This window comes from Cydia pomonella, chromosome 8, assembly GCF_033807575.1.
Source record: "Cydia pomonella isolate Wapato2018A chromosome 8, ilCydPomo1, whole genome shotgun sequence".
Taxonomy (NCBI): Eukaryota; Metazoa; Arthropoda; class Insecta; order Lepidoptera; family Tortricidae; genus Cydia; species Cydia pomonella.
This window is the reverse complement of record NC_084710.1, coordinates 17,105,410-17,131,368: the sequence shown is the minus strand read 5'-3', so window position 1 is coordinate 17,131,368 and position 25,959 is coordinate 17,105,410. Positions and strand designations below refer to the sequence as shown.

General features: G+C 35.7%; 1 protein-coding gene across 5 annotated transcripts in view; it reads right to left on the bottom strand.

The window, feature by feature from the left end:
- LOC133520736 (calcium-activated potassium channel slowpoke) overlaps nucleotides 1–25,959 on the bottom strand; it is a 94,473-nt gene that overhangs the window by 25,770 nt on the left and 42,744 nt on the right. For all 5 annotated transcript variants that reach the window (XM_061855353.1, XM_061855350.1, XM_061855354.1 and 2 more), the window contains exons 2-5: nucleotides 7,526–7,587; nucleotides 5,127–5,223; nucleotides 3,905–4,016; nucleotides 2,725–2,876 (exon numbers count right to left, since the gene is read on the bottom strand). In XM_061855353.1, the coding sequence (XP_061711337.1) occupies nucleotides 2,725–2,876; nucleotides 3,905–4,016; nucleotides 5,127–5,223; nucleotides 7,526–7,587 (423 nt within the window). The remainder of the gene's footprint in view (nucleotides 1–2,724; nucleotides 2,877–3,904; nucleotides 4,017–5,126; nucleotides 5,224–7,525; nucleotides 7,588–25,959) is intronic.

Genomic DNA, 25,959 nt, shown 5'->3' with positions numbered 1-25,959 from the left:
GATTTCAACGATATTTTAAGACAATCATAAATGAATTTTATATGCTGTCAGTTATGTGGGACTTATGGTTTTATTATAACAGAATGTATTACAAAGTAAGCTTTTACCTAATAGTTCTAATATATATTTTGGGTTGACGAGAAACACGGGAAACTTGATTGACGTGAAGTGATAATGTGTTTACCGTCTACATTAAGAGATAAAGTTACACCACGGATTTCCTAGTACGAAAATATTAAGCTTTTATGAATATAGATTATCTGTTGATTGTAATCTAAGTTCGTAAACAAGTAGGTATCTACTATATAGGTACTACTATGGCAAAAGCCAAATTATAGTCAAGAAGTACAAACTGTGGTATACGTAGCTTTCATTTCAATAGGTACGTAGGTTCGGCTTGATTTTGGCGTCATCGGATTTCATTTGAATACATTAGTAACACCATTTATATACATAAGTTTAATACACTTATATTTTACATACTCCGACTGATATTAAAATATGAGTTGCTCTGCAGAGTGCGGGCCAGCTCCAATACCATCCTGGCTACTGCCGGCCGATACGACTAACCTATTGCGCGACATTTTGAGTGTATCATGACCGCTACCAGGTAATTGTTTTTTGCTGCACTCTTCGCTTTTTGTTTTTGTTCCACTAACACTTAGTTTTAAATCTTAAATGTTACTAACCATTATGGACCATTATTGTCCATTGAAAAAGAAATTGAAATTGAAATTAAAGGAAATATTTATGTTATTACAACCAGTTACCATGGCACGCTATTCTAAGTACCTTTAATTTGACAGGTAAAAAAATGTTGACGAATATTAAAAAAAACACCTCTTGAAATATAAATGTTTAATTTAAACTATTCATCTAATTGCGGCAAATGTTAACGCAAGGCGAATGTTTTCGCGGCTGCATAAAGAGAATAAAAGTCGGACCAAAAATCGTTGAACATTATGTAAACGTAACTATGTAAATTACGCTTCCTCGGCTACACATCATAATATCCAGCCACTTTCACTTAGACGGTCCTGTACAGATTTAGTATTTTTATTCAAAATTATTAATAATATTGTAGATGCCCCCGACTTATTACATAAAATTGGTTTCCGTGTCCCCCGTAGAAATGAACGTAGTTGTCGCAGTAAGGCATTATTTAGCATCTCTAACAGCAGAACGAAATACGCACAGCATTCATATATTGGGCGCGCATGTAGGCAGTACAATGAAAAATATATGGACGCAGATTTGTTTTGCAATTCATTAGGCCTCTTTAAAAGAGCAGTATATTCTTTTCTAAAATAACGGTTAAAAGTTGCAGCAACCTGATAATAGGTACCTGTGATTTAAGTATTTTCTCAGTTCTCTACATATATATATATATATATATATATTTATATATAAATTTACGCTTTTGTTATGTACGCTATAAGTTTACACTATTATTATTTTTTCAATTGTACATCGAATAATTTAAAATTAGGAAACTATAGGTCTATAACGAAATCAATCCATAGCTATTAGTTAAGTTGCTCATATGTTTATTTTAAGACTGTTTGTTTCTCAATAAAATAAAAAAAAACATTATACAGATGTTCCATAAATGGTACGTCACAGTAGCACTGGAGGTTGTTCAGCCCAAGAGGCAACGAAACGGTTTAAAACTACCGCAGTAAACCTGTGTACCCATGGAGTGATGAATACTTAATTAAGATGACAAAAGTTGTCAATAATCAATGTAAAACTCGGAATTTTCCGCAATATGCTTGAAAAAACAGAAAACTCAAATATAGCGAAAAAGTAAAAAAAAAACATGAAAAGCGGAAATAATCCATAACTCGAAAACCGTGCAACTTTCACGGGGTCATGTTAAGATCAAAGTGAAGGACCCGCGTGAACTCGCCTTTTCATACAAACGTAGTCCTCATTTTCCTCTCTGGCTAACATTATTAAAAATATTTTGACACAATTTATTGTATATCAACCACATGCTCCTATGTTTGTTTTATTTCCTAATTTTTTGTTATTATAAAAATTACGAGCGTTTATAAAATTGTATGCAATCTGTTTACTGTGAAAGCGGAGGTGGCCGAGTGGATCTGACGTTCGACTTTCAATCCGTAGGTCACGGGTTCAAATTCTGACACGTACCAATAAGATTTTCGTAACTTATATACGGAACATCATTTGATATTTACCACTAGCTTTTCGTTGAAGGAAAACATCGTGAGAAAACCTGCATACATCCGCGAAGAAATTCAAAGGTGTATGTGAAACTCCAACCAGCATTGCGCCAGCGTGGGGACTATAGCCCAAACCCTCTAGCGCATGAGTGGGACGTATATAGGCGGAGTGATGAAATTATTGTTATATCTATTTTACGCTCCTATTTTTTACAATAATCAAAAAAATTAAAAAACTCAAACGTAGGAGTATAGCTATGGTTGATTCACATCTAATTATGTAAAGATATTTTCCATAATGTCAATATTCAGAGAGGAAAATAGGGACTATATTTGTAAGGAGAAGCGGCCGTCCCTTTCCTCTTAAAGTTCAGTGCCTCTTGGGTAGACCTACCGCCAGTGACACTGTGACGTGCTATTTATGTGACACCCTGTATAATATAGTATAATCCAATAAGCCCAAGCAAGAACCAGAATCAGGGTTCTGTTTTGGTAACTACAGTTTCTACAAATAAGCTTGTAACATAGAACTTACCAAATGAATAATGCCGGCCGCTGTTAACCACACTGATATAAATATAGAAACCAATTGCGCCAACCGAATCGAGCTCGATGTTTTTAATATATTGAGGTACTGCAAAATATCAGGCACGGTCATTAAGCGTAGAGCTCTTAGAAACCTTAGCCCTGGAAACAAAAAAAGGCTAGTATTTAACTGATCACCAGATATAGTAAAATAACACTTTTTTACTGCTAAAATAGTAAATGATTACCATTTTAATGTGTAATTATAACCAAAATATTATATCTTCCCATCCTATAAAAGCAAATGACTCCAAAGTCTAAACTAATCATTGTTAACCCAAAGATAGTTAATAACCACCAAAAATTTTATCAGTAGTCATGCAAATATGCAAATATTTAACATCTCCTTATCCTATTAAATTAATTAATCCAATTTTCTGATAGTAGTTCCGTTCTGTACGGATCGCAGTTCTAACCTAACCTAACCCACTTTTCTGGTAGCAGTTTCGTTTTTGTATATATGCAATCATTTTATGGCAATCATAGTGGTTTATTCAGGTGAAAATTGCGCATTAATTTGCTCGCTAAGATTTGGTGATCATTAATTATATTTGGTGTTTGAATACAACTTGAAGTGCAGTCGTGACTAAAGTAGTTAGAACTAGTGTAATTTTAGACTTAAAGTTTTGGTGCCTTGTATATTTTTTTGGTGTTAAATATATTTTTATGTTAAGAGAACTTAGTGTATTAAAGTATTTTTGGTACACCTTTACATTTACAAAACTGCGTCATATAGATCGTCAGAAACTGGCGGCCCGATTCGAACTTTAAGATACGTCAAATATTAGGTCTAGATGTAGATACGATATGGATAGGATATGTCAGTGTCGAAAGTGATGTTTTTGTTGGAAGAAGCGTCACTTTTGACACGGACATATCCGATCCATATCGTACCTAGACTTAATATTTGACGTATCTTAAAGTTTGAATCGGGCGGCTGTGGGATTTATTACAGTTTATGATATTAACCAAATCAAAAGTTTACTGCGTATTTAAATTTACTCTCATTTTATTGCCAAAATGAAGACTAATCTAAAGTCAGTGTACTATTCGTGTCTAACATAAGATTAGACTGCATAAGGTCTGCATAATTATACATAAGTACATAAATATATCAAAAAAAAGCTTACCTATCCACGTTCTATCCAGGTATATTGATACAAAGGATGGTGGTATCGTGAAATAATCTACAAATGAATACATCTCGAGCATGAACCACAGTTTGTCACTAGCTGCTATAAACTGAAACAAATATTTTGGTTTAGTTAAGTACACATTCCGTACAGTAAATAACACATAATTAATTTCTTATAATATATAAGGTGAAAATGGCTAATATATACAAAACCAGAAAGATGCACTTCATACTTTAGCAAAACTCAAACGCTATCTCTTGCTTACTGTTGCTGTTGAAAATGCTTCTACTTATAGTTTAGTAGATATTAGTAATTTCCAAAATTATCCCGCTTTCCAAGTTACCCTAATGCAACTTATATTTTTTGTAAGAACATCATGGAAATGCTACTCATTACGTTACATCACTTGTATTAGGAAGTTATTACTACGAAGTACCAAGAAAGTCACGCTCTCGTAGCGCTACGCCGAACTCGTAGCTTGTTAAAAAAGTCCGTATATGGAATGACTGTGGGCCAATTAATGGCACTATTTGATATAAATATGTACGTTGAAGTAGTCTCAGTGGTCTTACTGTAAATTTTAATAACACTATTGACAGATAGCAAATAATAGTTTCGATCATTACCTTTTAAGTAACTATAGAAAAAAAATATTTCAAGAAATTGATATTACAAGAGAAGCAGTACAATGATCCCCACACTAGGCTCAGTCTGTAATGTGGGAATCTCAGAGAAATATTGAAATGATGCGGATTTTATTTTAACAGAATATATTATTGTTAAAGCTACTAAACTATTGTTAAGGTCAAGGAACTTCGCTTGCGATGGTATGGCCATATACTCCGCCGTCCTACAGACCACATAATGTAGCGTTAAGCCTACCCACCACGACACGTAAGGGTTTATGTGAAGGTATGTGTGTTTGTATGTATGTATGAATATGTGCGTGTGAATACCTGTTTGTTGGCCATGGTTGGCCCACGAATTGTCCCACGGTCATTCCATATACAGACTTTAATTATAACAAGCTACGAGTTACGGCGTAGCGTACGAGAGCGTGACTTTCTTGGTACTTGGTAGTAATAACTTCCTAATACAAGTGATGTAACGTAATGAATAATTCATTATATGTTTCTTATTTGCGTAAATAAGACTAAAATATTAGAATTGATCTTTGTATTCATACTTTCAAATTCATTATAAATGTTTTACTTACTCGTATAAAAAAGTAGACCATAAAAAATATGTTAAAGGCAAGGTCGATCTGCTGAGTAATATTGTCACTCCATTTCTGACATCGCTCCACCTCTTCACTGAAAAGCGTAAATAAAAACGGTAAACGGTGGACGGCGAGACACGGGTTGACATCGACAACACATAGTGTGACGTCATACGGAGAAGCCAAATGCAAGGTACGGCGGACGCGGACCAAAGAACAACGGAGATTTTGAGCTGGCGTCCATTCGTAGGGATTTTTTCAGAGACGAAATAATGAAGCTTATGTTTTGAAGTTACGGTCGTAATTGCAATGATATCATGTAAGATGCTGCTGCAGTCTAGACGGCATTCAACATCATACTCATGATTGTTTCTTTGCATCACAGTGGACGAGAAGCATTGTAACGATAATTGGATGGCCGGCAATCTCGTGTAGGTACAGAAAACCTTTCAACAAATAAATATTTTTTATGCTGAGCAAAAACAGTTTATTTTACAAAACATTTCATAAAGTCAATCTTTTATCAATGTCAGGGGCTTATCTTCATTTATTAACCCTTATTAATCATCAAATTAATTGTAATAATAACTGCATATTTTTAACCAGTTTCACTAGTAGGTGCCACTTCTTCTGTAGGACATGCTGCGGTACAGTTGACGCAATAAATGCCAATTACTGTTTATGTAGCTTCAATTTATTTTCTTGTAGGTACATTGCGCCATTCATTTTCCTTTTCTAAAAAGCATTTTACTTAAAACTTTAAGCTTTTTTTATGAAGAAAATGTAAGAACTATTTTTTTTGACATCAAGGTTCATTAGTGTGTCACTAAAAATCCGCGTTATGCCATAGACGCCAGCCTTATGTTTGTAATGATTACGAATATGAATGCTTTCGAAATATGCTTGATGCGCGATTTTTATCTAAACATCGTTATTCAATTGAGTTTTCATCAAGTATCATTTACAGAAAAGTGAAAATATCATAAATCATTTTCAATCTACCACATAACAGTTCGGCAATTTTACAGTTTTTCTAAATTAAAACTTGATTTAGGTAATTAAACTACTTAGATTCATGGTAATGGCTAAAAAATTCAATGTTACAGACATTTTCTTAAGTCCTAGCAGACTGGAGAAAAAGGCCTCTGGATTTGTAGAAAGAAAGTAAAAATATACGAACACCTTTAAATTGCATCACTTATAGTTGCATGTCTATGATATAAATTCGAGAAGTGCCAAATACGAGTAGTTCAGTTCACCTAACAGGTAAACGATATGAATAAAACTCGTAGTTTAAAAGCTCTGTGTTATATCGAGGTCATTTGCCGATGTCAAATGGTAGAAAGAAAATTAGTTAACTTTGTTATACTCGTATCAAGGTAAAGGATATTAACTGTACAGTGAAAAGTGATTATAGTTGATAAGTGTTCTATGTGCATCCGAAATCTCTATTTGAGATTTGCAAAGCAATGATAACATTGCGGTAACACTGATGATAGAGCTTAGAAGTGCTATGCCCGCCGGCAGTGATATCACAACTCTATCACTTTACATGTCCAAATAAAGGTCAAAATGTCCAATCCACGGTGCCATTGAGACCCAACATATATTATTACAGAATTCTAAACAGTTACATGCGATATTTCATACAATATCAAGATGCCAATAGGCTAGTTTCCTAAAGTCAAATCAGCTACGATTTAAGATAATGATCAGGGAAAATTATTTGCTGCTATGAAGATTGTAAGCAATTTATAAAGAATGCTATGACATCTCTATTTGTAATTATGGAATTAGATTTGTTTCATTATCTGCTAATAACATATGTGAAGTCGTTGAAAGAGCATGCATAAAAGACTGTTTTTAAACTATGTTTATTTTGAATACTATGAATCAGTTTTGTTTACATATCAAAGGAAACTAGCCTTTTCTCAGGATCGATCGACGTCACGTCTATCCAAGATTCGACAAGTGAAGGACATTAAGTGTAATTTTGTATGTTGCACAAAAATTTCGTAAGGCCAATAGTTGCTGTAAGTATGAAAAAGTAATTTTAAGTCAACATGTATTTGTGATAATATACGTCGGATAGTGCAGTTAGAATGTAAATCTCAAGATAGACAGACATAGATTAAACCGAGAACTAGGCCAAAGGAGCTCGATGGTACAGGGAATTGGCTATAGATGTGTTTCGTGAAGCCCTATTGTATTGGAATCCGATAATAATTTGGTCCGCGCTCCAGCCAGAACAAAAGCTAACATTTAACTAAGCAGACATTTTGGATCACATTTATGTATTTAACTCACATATTCCTTAATTCAGCATTATCAAGATTTAACGAATTAATAATGCAGCTAAATAAATTACAAATTTTAGTAATAGGAGAGATAGTTACCTTGATGCGTCAATGAAGTAGATGATGAGCGATGCTATACTCAGAATGAACACCAACACTACCTGAAAAGAGAAAACATTAAAGTCAGTTATACGTATTCCGCAATGTTATAGGCCAATCTATTAATTTTGGAACTTCTTGAACAGTATTAAATCATTTGACACACTTGTAGTTTGGTATATATGGATAGGCAGTCCAGCCAGTGTGTGCTAAATAAATCAGATCGGTTCAATAGGTCAGGAGAATTAGACAGTCAATTAGTACGGACATGAATCAGCAATAATCCCCGTCTATGATTCTGACCGAGATTTGTGATGTGTGAGTTTGTGTAGATACGACGAGATGTCTATAAGATACGATACAGACTAATTAAGCGGAACTTGTTTATCTATGTATACATAATTGTTTATTAATTATCGTAACCACGTCTTAATGCAAATCAAACAATCTTTTATAATGCTAATTAGTAGAGCCCTATCTTAAGAGTTGATCTTTTGTTTTGATTATAGGCCTCTTATACGTGCCATATATGGACAAGTCCATAGATAAATTCTACAGTTACATATGTTAACGGCTCCAATCATGGGATATTTAAGAGAAAAATTGGAGTAAGAGTAAAATTCTTATCGCTTTATGTTTTAAAAGTTGAAGGTCCAAGTCGTCCTCTATGTTTTCTATATATTTAATGAAAGCCGCTGCAATTGGTTTCAATATTATTAACCAATTAAAACTGTTTTTTTGCTCCAGTCATGGGATGTATGGCGTGATTAATTTTCAAAATATCAATGAAAATTTTAACTTAATCTCTTTGGCTCTTGTTTATGGTAAAATATTGTCAGCGTTTAAAAACTGATGGTAAATACTTGTTTTACAGGATTTGTCTATACCATCCCATTACTGGTGCCTGTTCCATTATAGGGGTGTTTACGATATTACAGTATACAGAAGGTAGGTAGGTACTTTACCTCATATCAGGCGATACCGAGGGTATATATAGTTCTGTAGGGATATCCCTATCAGCTAAGATTTCCAGCTTCGGAATTCGGAAAATTCGGAATTAACGATACCTAATTAAGAAGAAAATATCATCACTATTTACGAGATAATGATTCATAGGGAGTGGTATTTTTGCGTTAAAATTAGGTAATACTTCTACTGTTATGTCAACCATGTGTTTTTAAACACCTTACAAGGCACTTTGGGAAGGAAGATTAGCTTTGCGATCGGTATTATTTCTATGAAATTCCATTTTGGGAGAAAACATTTTTCACTAACTAAATCTTAACAAATCACTTTGATTTTGATGTCGATCGCTTCAGCATAATATATTCTAGGTTTATAGGTTTCGCTTTTAAAAAAAGGAAAACCTATAAACCTAATTTTTCATTGTGTCAACAACATTCTAAAAAATCATGGAAATGGAAAATATTTAGAAGTGGAAAAACGTTTTCTCTTTTTGTATGGACGATCTCCCCTCTGAAGTCAAAAAAATATTTTACAAAGAAATGTCAGCATCCATTTTTAATTCAATCTGTAATCATTTGTCTTAGGATGTAAACCACGTCTAGATTAGCATACAATCTAGTAGATTGGAATATTAAATGTTTTAGTCATTTGAATGGAACTTAATGACTTCACCGCGCGCATACTAGGTGTTAATATTTGCAGATTGCATCACTCGCCCATTTGTTAGTCAGTCACGTCTGTAATTTAATTATGAGTCGTCCTGCTTCTAGCGGTTTTGAATGACATAATGATCCTAGAGGCTCACATTGTCATCTATCAAATAAAATAACATTAACTATTTGTCAGGGCAGTCATAGTGAAGACGACCTTCCGTCTTCTTACCCCCTTATTCATAAACGTCTACTAAAGTTAACAAGCCGCTAATAATCGTTTTCCCTTTCCGACGTATTGGTACGATGGAAAGGGACAAACTTTAGTAGACGTTTATGAATAAGGGACAGTTTATGAGTAAGGGGCAGATGGTCTGCAGTTTGCAGACCATCTTTCGTTGCCGTTCTGCTCTTTCTTGCACCGCCAATTTCTCTATTAAATTTCGTCCAACAAAAATCGTCCACAGAAGACAAAAAAAACCTGCACCAATTTTCACCAAACGGCTAAGAACATTCTTTCTTCGGACAAGTCAACGGGAAGTACCCAATACATTTTAATGTCCTTGAGCGTCGAAGTTTATGTTTTTTGCGGCATAAACGGCCGCATCTCTGTTTTACGGTAACTTAGAAGTTCCACAGCTTCAAGGGACTGTAGACCTGAGTATATGGTTTTTATTTCAACTCGATACCTCCACGCGTTCCTGAGATAAAGGGTCTTGACAGACAGACGGACAACAAAGTGATCCCATAAGGGTTCCGTGTTTTCCTTTGTACCTCAAAAGGAACCCGGAACCCTAAAATTAAAGATCAAATACGGTTAATTCAATTGGACGCTACGATGTTTTAATAAAAAATTGAACGATGACATGGAGACATATCTGTTTGGTCTATAGGTGAAGTATCTTACGTACCTTTATAGATAAGGTACGTACACCTAAGATGGCCCAGTTCTTAAGCATGCCGACTTTCATAATTTCATACTCTTATTAAGTAGTGTGAATGGGTTCAAATTTCGCACTGGTACACATGGTAAACTTAAAATACCCTCTTTTTGTGTCGGAGAATATAAAAAAGAAACACATTTTGTAAACGAAATGCGAAAAAGCGAATAGTACGGCAGCAATAACCTTAGAGTATTTTGTACAAGTTCATTCACTTAAAGCAGCGTAAGCTGGACACAAGCCAGGTAATTCCAAGTATCCCCGTTGAAGTTACTATTCCCTCTTATATTTGGCATTGTCTTCGTATGAATTTGTTAAAAACTAGTCTTTGCAACCACATATTGGAATCACATTTTTTACCTCATGTGAAATTGAACCTAAAATTCCACTCAATTCCACTTCTTAATTTTTCAATTTGAGCTTTAAATAATGGTTGGAAAAGTGCAAAATCGGACGGGTAAATGCATCAGAACGCGGCCTCCACGAGTTTAAATCATAAGAAGACAAAGTTAGGAATTGCTTCTTGTTAGTTAAGTAGTTTCCGTCTTGGCACACTCCGATCCAAATCGCTAATGGGACAACCTAGACGTTCAGACTACGCTTAAATTGTCGCGAATGTATAACTTCCCTAAGTAAATAAGCGTTTGCTAAGTGTGAGACGTAATTAGTTGGGACGTTTATTGCCAGTTGATATTTAATATGTTGATATATGTATAGCTCATTTAGCATCGTTAGGGGGGAAAGGGTATTTATAGGTAGTGTGTTTATATATGCATAAAGCCTAGTATATAAATGCGTAGCCAACATGCCAATTGTTTACGCTCCGTAGTAAACGAAATGCAACTGTGACTGTCGCACTAAATGGAAGAGTGATAGAGAGAGAGACTACGCTACGCTGCGGAGCGTTAACGATTGGCATGTTGGCTAAGCACCATGATCTTATGCGGTTATCACACTGGTGTGACTTCGCACGTCGCTTCGGTGTACTCTGTAAAAGTAATTTATCCTAGGTGGCGATGGCGGCCACGAACATAACCAAAAAAAAAATGTTTTAAGCCACCAACAACAAATGAGGATAAAAATAAATATAACGGATATCTGTCACAACAATCGGATGCTGTGCTATCGTTCATTTGCTTTGATATTTAAGAAAAAAAAAAGTAGAGAGATAAGAATTATAAATTCAAAACGGTGCTGCAAAAAACGAAAATAGATATTTTTTAGCGATAGAGGCAGATTCGATTTTCTATTTTCGCGAGAGGGCCATTGTACACGATGTATTCTCGATTGGCTTGCCTTTTCTTACGTTACTATACCTATATTGTCGCCTTTCTCAACTAGAGCATCTCCAGCGCTTAAAATAGGCAAATGGCTCCGTTATTAGATTACGGGGTGCACGTAGACTAATCCAGTTAGGGGCATCCAATTATTGCGGAGGCTGACATGACTCCGCAAGGTCGCCATGCAAGGATTTAATAACAGGGATGACATTGTTATCGCTAAGCGAGCATGGGCGAGTCGAATTTGAACCAGTATAAGTGTGATTTTCGACTAAGCATGCCTAATTGGAGCAATAGAAGATTAGTAGGTAGGTAGTCCCAAGATAATGGAAATTAAGAGCCAGCGGAACTTTGAGATTTTATACCACATACCACGACATGGCAAAGTGTACAGCCCCAGTGATGGTGATAGTAAGCGGACACAGAAACCTATGGACATTTGCAACTCCCTTATAAATTACAAAAAGATTTACCTTGACAAGTTTTGAGACAAATGTTGGATTATCACGACCTAAGTACACAGTGCATATTTGGCAGTTCTGGTTACCTTAAAACAGTCACCAATAATACAACTCTACATATCAATAGGTAGGTAGCAATATTATTATTGCTGTTGTCTTCTGTAAAGAGGTCTTCTCCAGTTGAGCTGCTCCAGATATGAGCGATATGACATTTCGATGTACCCTACCACCTCTCTTTTGATCTCTACGAGTATACTGGTTTGCATGAACCATGCTTGAACGATTTGATTCGCCTACGCTCAGTATGGGGTTAAAATATCGCATTTAAGTATCAAATATTAGACTTTATATTTTTCGTAATAAGGTTCAAATCGGTATTCAATGGTCGTCAAAGGAAATGCAACGGAGTTACGTCATTTAGAAGTCAAATGAGTTTGGAATTTTCATTTACGGAACGTTTTATGTGACACGTTTGTGCAGTTTGTTCCGATGTAATGTGATATATTGGATGGGTTATAGAAACGAATATGCAAAAGAGAATAAAACTTGAATTGTATGCCCCACGTCTCGAGTGCTATTTCATAATGTTCTTTTGTATAGTCAGCTGCAGAGAAATTATATGCAAAGGTGTTATAATCTAATAGTATTGCTAACTGTATTATCTTCCACGTACCAAAGTACATTTCAGTAGTCTCAGAATAATCAATATTAATATCTGCTTATACCTTAATTCCGTAGTTGTTTTAATTGGTTGATTCCTTAAAACATACAGTTCTACGCTAGAAGCTAGGTCTTATGTCGATAGAAAAAAAACATGACTTAATTAATCTGACGTTGTCTATCATTGTCAAGGTTGAAACTGGTCTGTTGTTGTTTTAAAACAATTTTCATAAAATACATATCTGATTTCTACGACGATTTGGATATTATAACGGATACTGATAAGTGAATACGACACCAGGTTTTCATACGGATACGAAGGATCAACGGCTCAACACTAACGATTGTAATGTAATTAAATGTTTGTCCGATGTCTTCGCCGAATCATTTTTGCAGTAGGTAAGGGACGAAACAGTATTTGGTATACTTTGGAGGAGTATAGACCTCATCGATCCATACGGCTTTGTCCATTTTAAAAACGATTACTAGATAGGAACTTAATTATGCAAATAAATATCTTTTTGTTTTGATTTTAACTCAATACGTCGTATTTAATTGACAATGTCAAATCCAATATTATGACAGCTAATTTTTTTTCGTGATGAATGGCAATGGCATTTCATGTATTGTGTCGTAGATTTGGTAAAATCACAACATTTTTTTATTCTTTTGTATTTTTCGTAATAAGCCATATTAGAAGCAAAAAACTTCCAAATCATATGTAACCTTTTCAGCTTTTATAAAAATGAAATGATGTCAATTATTGGTTGTGGGTCGCGTTGGTAGTTTTAATGCTCCTAATAATTTAATTTATATTTTAGTACTTATAGGCTGTTGATTTAGTCACCTGCAATAATTTACGGGGTGAATATATAGGTCATACTGAGCAACTTTGCAAAAATTAACTTTGCAGCCAGCCAAAATACTTGGGATATTTTTTTTCGCAATTTCGGAGTTGGTCCCACAATCCCACGTCTGCTACTTACGTGCTACGACGTAGCACTGCACAATAAGTCTCACGGTGATCGATCTGTTATACCAGATTTCCGTATCGCCTAAGTCAAAACGCGTTTTCCCTAGCCAAAGTAAGTTTTAACTAAAGCGATTGATGATTAGCGAAAACTATTTTTCACCCAGGGACTTTGCAAAAACGAATACACCTCTAAATAATTTTTTTTATTACCTACATACATACATATAATCATGCCTATTTCCCGAAGGGGTAGGCAGAGACCATGGATTTCCACTTGCTACGATCCTGACATACCTCTTTCGCTTCCTTCACTTTCATGACATTCCCCATACACGTTGTCGGTTTAGGGTGCTCTTGACCTGGCCTTTCTTCAGGATTTTTTATTATTATTATTTTAGTTATTTTTTGTAATTCGACATTTAGAGACTTTAAAAATCTCTAAGTTATAATAATAATACACTTATTTTTTCTTTAAGCAATAATACTTTAACTAGTTTGCAATGAATTGTATTTTATAATTGTTGATGTGCTTGTTTATAAATTACATGTTGACGTGTAAAAGTGCCCTTGTAGCCTATTTGCTGAATAAATGTTGAAGTTGAAGTTGAAGTAATTTTGACTGAATAATCCTAGGTAAAACTAGGTTTCGCAGAAAACGAGTTTTCACTAAAACGGGTTTTAACTGTGACAAATATATTAGTTTTAACCGTATTAATCGACTGATGAAGAAGTACTTATCTAATTTATTACCTGGCTGACCCAGGAATCAGGTCTACCCTAGTATGGAGGTCATACATATACGTAAAAAGTCCTTTACCGCGAAATATTATAACGGCTGGTGTCTTGCACCTGTTACACATTGTAACTGCCTAAATATTACAGCAAATAGCACCACCCTAATATCGATTCTACGCAGGTATATAATATTTATCGTATTTTGTAATTGTAACCATCCATATTTTTCTACTTATTGTTCTGGTTCTGGTGTAATAATTTAGGTTTATTAACAAAATCAAAGTCTAAACAAAATTTTAATCTGTGACCTCCCGAGTCCCGAACGACTGAGTTATCGTGGATTAGGCCAAGTTAATGAAATGTATCAACTAATCAACTCTTTTAACAAAGAGAGGGGTTTAGTAAAAGTTTGGCTGCCTGGTTCTTAGCCTAATTAATTAATTTATATGCCAAATAAAGAGAAAATAACCTCTTACAAGTAGGTATCGATTGAATGCTGTAAAGTTATAGGTATATAGAAGCCACAAACAAAAACAACTTGAAAATCTGTACTGACGCATTTAATACTGACAAGTCGTGTTTTGTACCGCCTGTACCGCTTTAATTACTGCGGTACAACTTAGCATAGCTTTATGTAAAAACTAAGCACATTCTTATGCCCTAGTTCCCTAATGACGAGCGGTATGCAAATACCTTGGGAAAAACGTAGTATGCCTGTTCGATCCTTATACATACTTCGTCCATTTAGCTTCCAAGATAAAATACAGGCAACAATGTAGGGCAAAGAAAAAGAAATAAAGCCTTTGCCAGTCCATAACAAGGTCAGTAGTCTAGAATAGGATGAAGTGTTATGACGTCGGAGCTAGGTCTGATTGATTGTCAGTAGCACTGAGGAAACGTTTTCAAGGAACAGAAATAGAAACACGGAGATAACAAGGGATAACCTAGTTTTAATGTTTTGAGTAGACATTGGACGCGTTGAACTATATGGACAGACGCTGAAGTTGTTCCATAAAGCAATTTAGAACCTATCACCATTAGCCTATAAGTGAGATTTGGATGGCAACTGCATTACTGCAGCAGGTATGTTACCTTCATAAATATAACCTGGTGTTTAACCTCACCATTTAAGTATCTACAACAAAAGTCGCTGTATATTGAAAGGAATTCGAAATAACATCATGTCATTTACTTATTAACTTTCAAAACGTTTAAATTGTTCTAAATAACTGAGATCCCTTAAAATTAAGATTTAAATCAGCCATTAGGGAAAACCTGGAAGAGCTCTCGGTGATAAAAAAGATGAAAAAAGTACCTAATAAAGAGCCCTATGGACTGGAGATCAGCTAGTGACACCGCTAACCAAAATGATCAACTGCCCAAGACCGGAACAAAAATAAAGCTAAAATCACCACCCTTTCACCCTTAGCGCTTAACATCGAGGAACATAAACCGAGGCCCGGACAATCAATTTATCTATTGTGGAGACACAATGGTACAGACAGACACGATTATACAAAGGCTTCAAACTTATAACATTACAGCGGTTAGAGTTGCGTGAGTTGGGAGATCGAAATAGTAACGGCTTCTGTAATTTCGTCAGTTGAAAAGTGCGGATGATACATTGAAATATTATTTGCTACCATCATTCAAATTTACCTTTCGGTTATACTTTAAAGGGAATTCTCTAGATCTCATACCACAATGCAGTTTAGTCTACGAGGGATCCGTATTATTTAGTAGTAGTAATGGCAAAGTTGCTACATTTTAGAAGCACGCAAAAATAATAATGATACAACAAAAAATAAAATTACATATCTATTTACCCACAACAATGCCATAAATAACACTATATATAATAAAAAAGCACATAATTTATCGAAGATAGCATCATAACAGTCGACAATATTCTTCACCAAATCGTGCATAAAATTGAAATATTCGTGCCGTTAAGTACTTCACATAACAATAAACCGATATCCAAGCATCCCATAAGTCAAAGCTTACGAATCGATATGTCAGAAAGAAAGCTTCTATTCAAAACAGCGTAATCCTTACAAAGAGACTGGCAATTCATCCCCGTCGCATTTCCTTATTCCGAGAGAAAAGCCTATGAAATATTAAAGACGAGCCATATTTATAAAAGGTGTACGGAACGAATGTATAAATAAGGAATGGAGGGAGTTTCGTGCAAGGAACGGGTCGAACGAGGTTCGACATGCGATGAATTTTGGTGCTAGCATAACGAAAATGTTTGTAGTAGTTTTACTGTATTTGGAACTCGATACTCACAAGTTTCGAGTCCGTATATTTTATAACAACCCGCGCAACATTTCAAACAAATACTTAAAAGGGTAGAAATCTCAAGCACCTAAGGCAAGTATTGCCTTAATATTCACTACAGGCCTTCATTAGGTCCAACATTATGAGTAGAGGATAAAACAACGCTCCAAAAATCCAGCTATCCTGGAATTATTTTCTAAATAAGAGATTTTTTTCCTTCGTCATCTAAATCATCTCGCGTAGTCTAATTGTTCTACGTACAGGGTCTTGTAAAGCTATCAGTGAATACTTTTGACGTGTAGTTTGATCCGTTACTTTTGATATACTCATATACAAGAGTATATTTTATTGAATTTTCAGTGATTTTAAACAGCGGGCACATAACAAGTTCGGCCTAGTGAGCCAAAGCACTCTCCAAAACACAGTTATCCCATTTAGTTGGTTCGAGTTTTTCCGATCCGACCCAGTTTCACTCCAATCAGTCGATGGATCAAAGCTCGGTCCGCCATGTGTGAACCCGTTTGATGTTTCACTTGGAATAAAAATAATAATATACAAATGACAGCACTTAATTTTCACTTCAGAGGGATAGTTGAACTTAATGAGAGAATGTATCAGGTCTCTGCTTTCTGGAAAATGTTCTGAATGATTGCGACCGAAGCATGATTTAGATCTCAAAGGTCTTAAAATAGAGATTATGTTATTTATGCCCACCAGAAAGATGGGTGAACGAGTGGTGGCAAGGGACAGAAAGCCTTGGGCGGTTTGTAAGGAGGCATATGTCCAGAAACGAGCAAACCAAATGCTGAAATAGATGTTGTTTAGCAGAATATAAATAATATTGCTTATAATTTTATTTTTATTTTATTTTATTTATTAGGAGAACAAACAGAGTAAAATGTACATAAGGTTCTATTAAAACTAACTTACACGTAAAACATGCATTTTCCTCCACGACAGTCCTCACCGAGATACACAGTCCAGTTCAGTTTACTTATTCTAATTATGATATGAATATCTATTTTCTATTGGCACAAAATATTGCATGTTAGTAAACAAAAACAAACAAATTATAGCATCTTATGTGTAAAGGCTATATTTACAAATAACAATTATTGGATTTATATTTTTGCAAGGAAAAGAAAAGGTAATCTAATTAACATATGATGTGACTTATTAACTATCAGTCTTCTGGGATTATTCCAAGGATTTGCTTTTTAAATTGAATTTTGGTAGTGTTAAAGATGTCGACTGAGACGAGGCTTTTATTGTATGTGTCGCAAATGCGACGCAGTGGCGCTCGCATCCCAGCGTTGGTGGCGAATGGTGGTGGTAATGAATGTTTTATTTTAGTTGTTAACATACTGATCGCAGTTTGATATCTAATGGACAATGTAATTAACAATCAATGGATAGGGTAATAATGATTAGAATAAACTCAACCAAATTCTTATCTGATAGTTAGGTACAGCGAACTGCAAAATTGTATGGATATAATTCAATGCATACTTATTGATAAAGATGCAATTTTACGACTGAGTGTACATGTAATTTATGCTAAAAACTATTGCAGCTGTCCATACATAGATAGCATGCACTGCTTTTGTTTGTGTAGGAATATAAATGTCTAAGATAAATTTGTTCTGGCAAAGAGCAAAGAAAGAAAACGAGAATAAACTTATTACATATATAACAAAAGGTGGGATACTTCCACAACGAGTGTTGAAATCGTAAAAGGCTAGAACGATATCTGAGAATACTTCAGTCGGCAGACGATACCCGGCTGTCGTTAGAAAGGTCGAGGTCGTTTTTATTTGTCACTAAAGGCCTGTCGGAGGAGATAACCTAAAAGCGTCCGGGAAAACTCGACTGACATGTAGAACTTAGGTACCTAAAAGTCCAAGGTTTATGCTTTAAAATGTTTGACATTTGTTTGTGTACCTACTGTTTAGTGGGCCGGATATGTTCTTTAGCCCGGTTGCAGATACAAAATACAATGATTAACGTAGTTCACTTAGCAAAAAAATATTATAATTAAGCTTCGATAGGCGTTTTATAGGTATGTCAACGTTATTAGAATGATCCTGAGGGCCTATCGCGAACCACGTTCGACGTGTTGCCTCTCTGTCGCACTTGCAAATTCGTACGTAAGTGTGACACGGAGGCAATACGTCGAACCTACCTACCGTCGAACACCGCAGTTCGCAAATTGCGGGCATCTTTTGGAGTAAAAGGGAAAGATGCCCGTACTTTGTGAATTTTGGTGTTCGCGGTAGGCCCTCTGTCTGATATCTTTGATCAAGTCGGATTCGTTTCCATTGCTTTCGTATTTAACTTCAGTTCGAATTCGATACTAAATCACACGCTGTTAAAATATTTTACCACTACTGCTCATGTTATTTATGTGTCGTTTTATGCCATGAGAATAAACATGCGTGCAGCTATATTAATAAACTAAAACGCTAGGCAAATGATGTTTGAGTTATAGTGACCTAGTAGAGGACAAGTTGCAATTAGTATTTGAGTTAATGAGAACATTATTTGAGTACAGATAATTTTAACACGTGAATGTGTTTTTTTATATTTTTAATTTTTAATCGCATTTACAAATGAGATATACTCGTACCTATTTACAAGCCTGTGTTTAATATTTTTTTGCCCTTAATATTTTTTTTCACCACACCGACGGGTAAAGGCTTTTGATTGTTCGAAAACTAATGAGAAAGTTGCATTTTATCCACATGTGGGGCGAAGTAATCCGATGCAAATTTTGAATTGTTTCTTTATGTTAAATGGTGAAATTGACTTTTAAACGATGACTTCGAATAATACATTTTTAGTACGTTCATTTGGATTTGATTTGGTTTGAATTTTTGTTATATTATAGTTAGTATTTTCCTCGCGTTGGTGTGGTGAAAATTTTTGTGTTTGACTTGGAGGAAAAGTTTGTTTTACCTTCGTGCCTTGAAACCCTCGCAACGCTCAAGATTCCACTTCTAGAACCACTTGCTACGCTCGTGGTTCAATTTTGGAATCCTTCGCTTGCTCGGGTATCAATATTAGCACGAGCGGTTAAACAACAACGTTGCCCCCTTGTACAACAAATAACTATTAGCCTGCTTGGTTACTTAGGCCAACACAGATTTTGCATGAAGACTTAAAGGTTTTGATGATTATGTAACTTTGGCGAGAATGCAATAAGGTCAGGTGGGGCAACTGGGTCTACGGGGAAAGTGAACCTATATGTTAGAAATCAAAAACTAAACGTTGTAACGTGATGTTACTCAGTTGGTAAGATAGTACTTATAGGCTGGCAACATTTTTTTCTAAAAAATATGAGAGTAGATCACATATGTCAGAAAGGAGGGTATTAGAAGCTGATGTTCAAGGTAAATGCAAGGTTGTACTTAATGTTCCGTTTCCTTGGCGTTATTTTATTAGTAAAATGTAAAGTCGTAATACAATAAAAATCTAAATATAACATTTTCGCATTTATTCTCGAAGCGACATGTATTGATATCATTATAAATGTAATCAATGTCACGAACATATAATATTAACAATGGCATTTCAGAGAACCATCGATATCGCAAATATTTACCGGACGGAACGGAACGCAATAATAGTAAAGCGCAATAATAGTTTCACGGAATTCTCTTTACGGTAAAGTTAATTTCCTTAAGAGGGAAGTATACCTACCACATGATCGACCATACAAAAAGCGAAAACGTTTTTCCACTTCTTAAATGTATTCTACATGATATTTTTGTATGTGCGGATTGTAAGGGTCGGCAACGCGCATGTAACTCCTCTAGAGTTGCAAGAGTACATAGGCTATGACGACTGCTTACCATCAGGCGGGCTGTATACTTGTTTGCCACCGACGTTGTATATAAAAAAAATGTTATTCACACAATTAAATACTAGGTGCCCAGTGTTCCCAATATGAAAATATGGAAGTCATCAAGAAATAGTAGGTATGACCGTTCAATACCGAGTAGCGCGAAATAATTTTAATCTCACCCATTTCTAGTTCTTGAGAACTAAATCAATAAGCCTCCATGACAAGTGTCGGCGGAGAGCAGTTAACTCTGTTCCAGCTTTGAGAAAAAGCTTCACAAGATGGCCACTTCGCACTAGACTGTTCACAAGATATGTTGACTTACACTTTAAAACGTGTCTAGTATGATCTGACCCATAGATTCATAACATTTGAATGTCACCCTTGCACTGGTTCACTTTTGGATAAAGTCATCGCGGTTTGTGAATCTGATCCAAGCACTTATCTGCCGCGTCTCGCTGACTCGACTTTTCATTCATACGTAGGTACTTATACGTTTGTCTGTGTTTTCCCTTTGATTTTATTGCAGTGTAGGAAACCGATATTGTCTCTTAAGGATTCGAATAAGTGGCGCTAGATAACTTTTATATCGATATGTTAACGTTTGTGATGGTAACCAGATGATATCTACAAAAGAAATATATTTTCCGCCAATATATTTTCATTTCAAAGTTAATAGAACTCAAAATATACTCGTAATGTCAACATCAGCAATGAACGAGCTACGCAAGTATTAGTTTTTATTATTTAGGTATTGTATTCTAGAAGGCAGTTTTCCGGAAAAAGAAGAGGGCATATCAAGGATGCACATCCTCTTTACACTTAAGTGTTCTATGTCGCTACGATACGTTTGTTATTTAGGTATAGTATAAATTCTATTATCTACATCTATATCATTCATAACCTCCCTATAATGTATTCATAAATGGTCGGCTCTTTATCATTTGACACCATGCCTGTCACGTTCTAACAAGTATGTAAGTACGAAAGTGACGGGCATAGTGACAAGTGATAAAAATGGAACCATGCTGCCACCGCAGAGTATCTATAAGTGCATCGTAATTTGAAGTTTGTCGATAACCGATACATTTAATTACATTCAAATTTAGAACATCTCTGAGAAACAAAGAAATTTGATTTGGCCTCTATTTTATAGTTTGTCAAAGGGCTATCTCATTTCAAACATAGACAGAGGGAGTCATACTATCTTGGTCTTACACTAGTAGTAGCATCCAAAAGAAAAGGATGAGTATAGTTTTTTTGTTCTTATTTACTGACAAATTGGTTTATATCCGTCGAGATGACGTTTTATTCGAAATTAAGTGTCAGTTGCAACTAATTTTGACACTCTTCGCATTATGGAAGGTAGAGGCAAGGAACAGAATCTTCATATACCAAAAACTGTCCGACAAAAGACCATAAATAGGTGGCACTACAATACCTAGAATACTTGAGAAAAAAATCTAATCATAGACAGCGCACTTCACCCCGTCAATAACGCCTAGTTTCTTAGCTACTTTAGCGCTACTCTGGAGAGATTTGGAACTATTATTTATAGCTGACAGCTGGACACTTTTACAATAATTCTGCCTAAGGAGATTCTGTTTCTTGCCTCTACATTCCATACTTCGCATGTTACTTGATATCGAACGATACGGCAGTCGGCCCCGACTTTAGTTTGTCTCTGAATAAAAAAACAACGAATGCGTGACATGCGCGAAAAAGTTTGCATTACCGCCATTTTGACGTTTAATTAGTTTGTAAGTATAAAATTAATTTGTTTTGTTGAAGTTTATGATATTGAAGTAGATAAAGCAGTGTATGTAACTGTATATATCCTCCTTCTACCTTTATGAAACTCTTATCATTTTCCTTTCATAAACCCACACTCGTATTTTAATGCCTGTAATTATGTAGCAGTCCCATAAACTACAATTAATTTAACTCGTAACCTACTGTTTAAAGAAGTGTAAATATGCTTAATAAAATAAAGTAACTCTATGTCCACCCTACAGTCCCAGACAAATGTAATAACTTTTTCAAATATCGCAGACAGTAACAAAATAAACTTGGACAAATGTGTTTAACCCTTTTCTTGGAGTGTAGCATTCACAAGGCACTGAAAAATATCAGTCGTCGTTTTGTTATATTTGTGTGTGTACTCTAGTTGATTTGAACAAAGTATTTGTGCTTGTAAGTAAGAACTTTTTATTTGATAACTACTTCAGAGACTACGAGATTGCTGCACCTAAGTAACGAATGTGTTCGTTGAAACTTAGTTGGCTGACAAAGGGAAGTGAGAATTACCTTAAAACCTTAGAGGGAGAGTCTCCCTAGGTCTCTAAGGGCTCATATTATGACAATCTATTACGACTTAACTCCAATGAAAACCAGACAAGTGCGAGTCGGACTCGCCCACCGAGGGTTCCGTACTTTTTAGTATTTGTTGTTATAGCAGCAAGAGAAACAACAATCTACATCATCTGTGAAAATTTCAACTGTCTAGCCATCACGGTTCATGAGATACAACCTGGTGACAGACGGACAGAGGGACGGACGGACGGATAGCGGAGTCTTAGTAGTAGGGTCCTTTGGGTATGGGACTCTAAAAATGTAGGTAGGGTTATGGTTGCAAACAAAAATACAATAAAAGTAGTTGGAAGATCGTGCTTTGGAATTAAGTACGATTATTTAGTCAAGCAGTAGACTAGGATACGTAGGATGATACTGATGATGGACCAATCTCTTAGCCTCTAATACAGCTTCTACAATTCCACGTGCCGGTTTCTGAATATTTAAGGTGTCCCGAAATAGCGCCGCAAAGCCTCCGCCATGGTAATCGCGCCGGCGAGGTCGTAGCCGTGAATAGATTACTGCAAAATTGAACATATTATCATCGCTTGTAAAGTACTCGAGGGCATTCAGCTTTAGCGAACCAGTGTAACTGGAAATCGCAAGAGAAATACCAATAATGTGTCAAAACTCTTATTATATTAACAGGAAAAGTGGAGCCAAATCCTAACAGACTGGTGGAGGCTGCAAACATCGCCAGAGAAGGCCTCTATTAAAATGGGAGGATGAACTTTAACGGTGGGTATGAGATGGAGGAGAGTGGTCCATAGCAGACTACAGGACCTACAGGAAGACTTTGCCAAGTGGCACTCGAAGTTTAAAGACTAGTCCATTACTCAGGATAGATAGATAGATCCATAATTCTAGATTTGTAATTCTAGTACTTCACATACTCATTAACCCCTATAAAACAGGGGTCTACTACGAAAGTATTCTGCACATTTTTCGCTTAGGTAATGCCGCGTAGCCCTAGCTGAGGACGATATTCTTGAAATCCGCTTGACTACACAAACATGGAACCGCCACAAATACATCCAAATTCTGATATTCTGATATCAACTTTGAAATCTGTCATACTAGACGGATTTTTAAGTACCGGCATTCAGGTTTGAAGAACCGGCATTCGGCTTGAAGAACCGGCATTCGGCTTGAAGAACTGGCATGCGGCTAGAAGAACTGGCATTCGGCTTGAAGAACCGGCATTCGGCTTGAAGAACCGGCATTCGGCTTGAAGAACCGGCATTCGGCTTGAAGAACTGGCATTCGGCTTGAAGAACCGGCATTAGACTTGAAGAACTGGCATTCGGCTTGAAGAACCGGCATTCGGCTTGAAGAACTAGCATTCGGCTTGAAGAACCGGCATTCGGCTTGAAGAACCGGCATTCAGGTTTGCCAGAACTATAGACGTTCAGTTCAGATAAGATTCCGTTGCCCATCATATCGGGGTTTACTAGTAAATATTACCTAAAAATATAAGCAATAGGAATAACAACCTTGCAAAGCACGCCCATGGCAGTGTCTCGGCTCAGGGTCAGTTCCGCTCGTAAACTTCTAAAGGCCAAGGAAGTGGCTGTTAACTGCCACATCCATAAATTCAGATTAAAAAATAGTTAGCTAACTTCCAATAGAACTGAAAATGAATCATGCCTTCGTTATAAGGTTTTGTGAGGGGTGTCTTACGGAGGCTGAATAACAAAAAAAAACGGTCAAGTGCGAGTTCGTTTTACTCGCGCACCGAGGGTTCCGTTCAAACTTTGAACTATCAAACCTCAACAAACACCCACCAAATATTATTTATAGAGTCGGACCAAGCTAAGTTGGCAGCGATTTTGATAGCCCAGCAAGTGTTAAGTAAACTAATTTTGTATCAAGCAGAAACGTCTGCGAGCGATGCTATGAAGCTTAAAAATTAATTAAAAGTGAAAATATTCACTGTCCTGGACGGAACTTGAACCCACGATCACTGGATCATTGAACGGAAAACACTGTTCTTAGTGATACAGTGGTAGTTCAAGTCCCATCCAAGACAATGAATATTTCCACTTTTAATTTGTTAAGTAAAACGTCACAATTTCATAGAAGTTAAACTTCGTCAAATTGACGATTAAATAACACTGGCACTATCTGCTCTTGGGCTGTCAAAATCGCTGCCAACTTATCTTGGTCTGACTCTAGGCAATTCGCGGTTCATGTGTAGGTAATAAGGTAGTAAAAAATCAACATGTTGATAAATAGTACAACCTAAAATTTCACATTATATTACACGCGCAATAAAATAAATATGACCACTAAATAAACACTACCACTACACGAGTGTAAACAGACTTATCCTATGAAGAGATATACCTACTCAATAAACTTTTAAAAGAGACATTTACGTATCCGCTGTTGATTTATTTATACCTACATGATATATATTTATACTATAGTTATTTTTTTAATACTATTCTGGAAAACTTAAAAAATGCTTGGAACATAACATTATTCGTATAATCTTTAAAATCAATTTATGTCAGAAAAATCTGTGCTTATTCTAAATAAAATTACTTGTATGAGTAAATTCAGTCGTTATACATATTTAAATATACCTATTTCAATTATGTGACATGCACCATGCATGTCACATAATGTATGCTACGATCGTCCTTGGCTACGATCACATCTCGTTAGGAAGTAATACCCATCTGACACCCCTAAGCTAAAAAATATACATGCTATTAGTTGAATAACCGTCATTAATAGAAATAAAACTGAATTTTGCACAAATTGAATTGTGTTTGATAATTTTATATTAAAAAAAGTAACTTTTACCCACTAACGTACGAAATTGGGATTACCTCGGCACGAAAATAAACATACCAACGAAATTACCGTGACACTGTCTTCACTAAAGTCACGTGATTCTTATGATAATGACATTAAAGGGCGTTGACACTACGCCATTAACGTTTTACTGCCCTCGAGAGGAAACTATATAATTGTAAACAGATGCACTGAAGGCCGCGATTGACGGCTTGTTTGGTTTTGGTTGCCATAACTCATTTGCGATGCGGATTTAGAGGAAATAAAAGCAAACTGTCCATACAGAAACTTTGTTTTCGATCTTCGGCTCTCTACAGTCTCTACCCACTCAAAAGTTTAAAGTATTTAAATATGTTCTTAATTTTTATTTCTGTCTGGCGGCGAAAAACAAATCAATCACTGCACACTGTGTAAATAGTGACTTGTGATGGCCGAAATTTCAAACCGATACCTATTTGTCAGTCTATCTAAAGTGATGGCGGCCTATTTC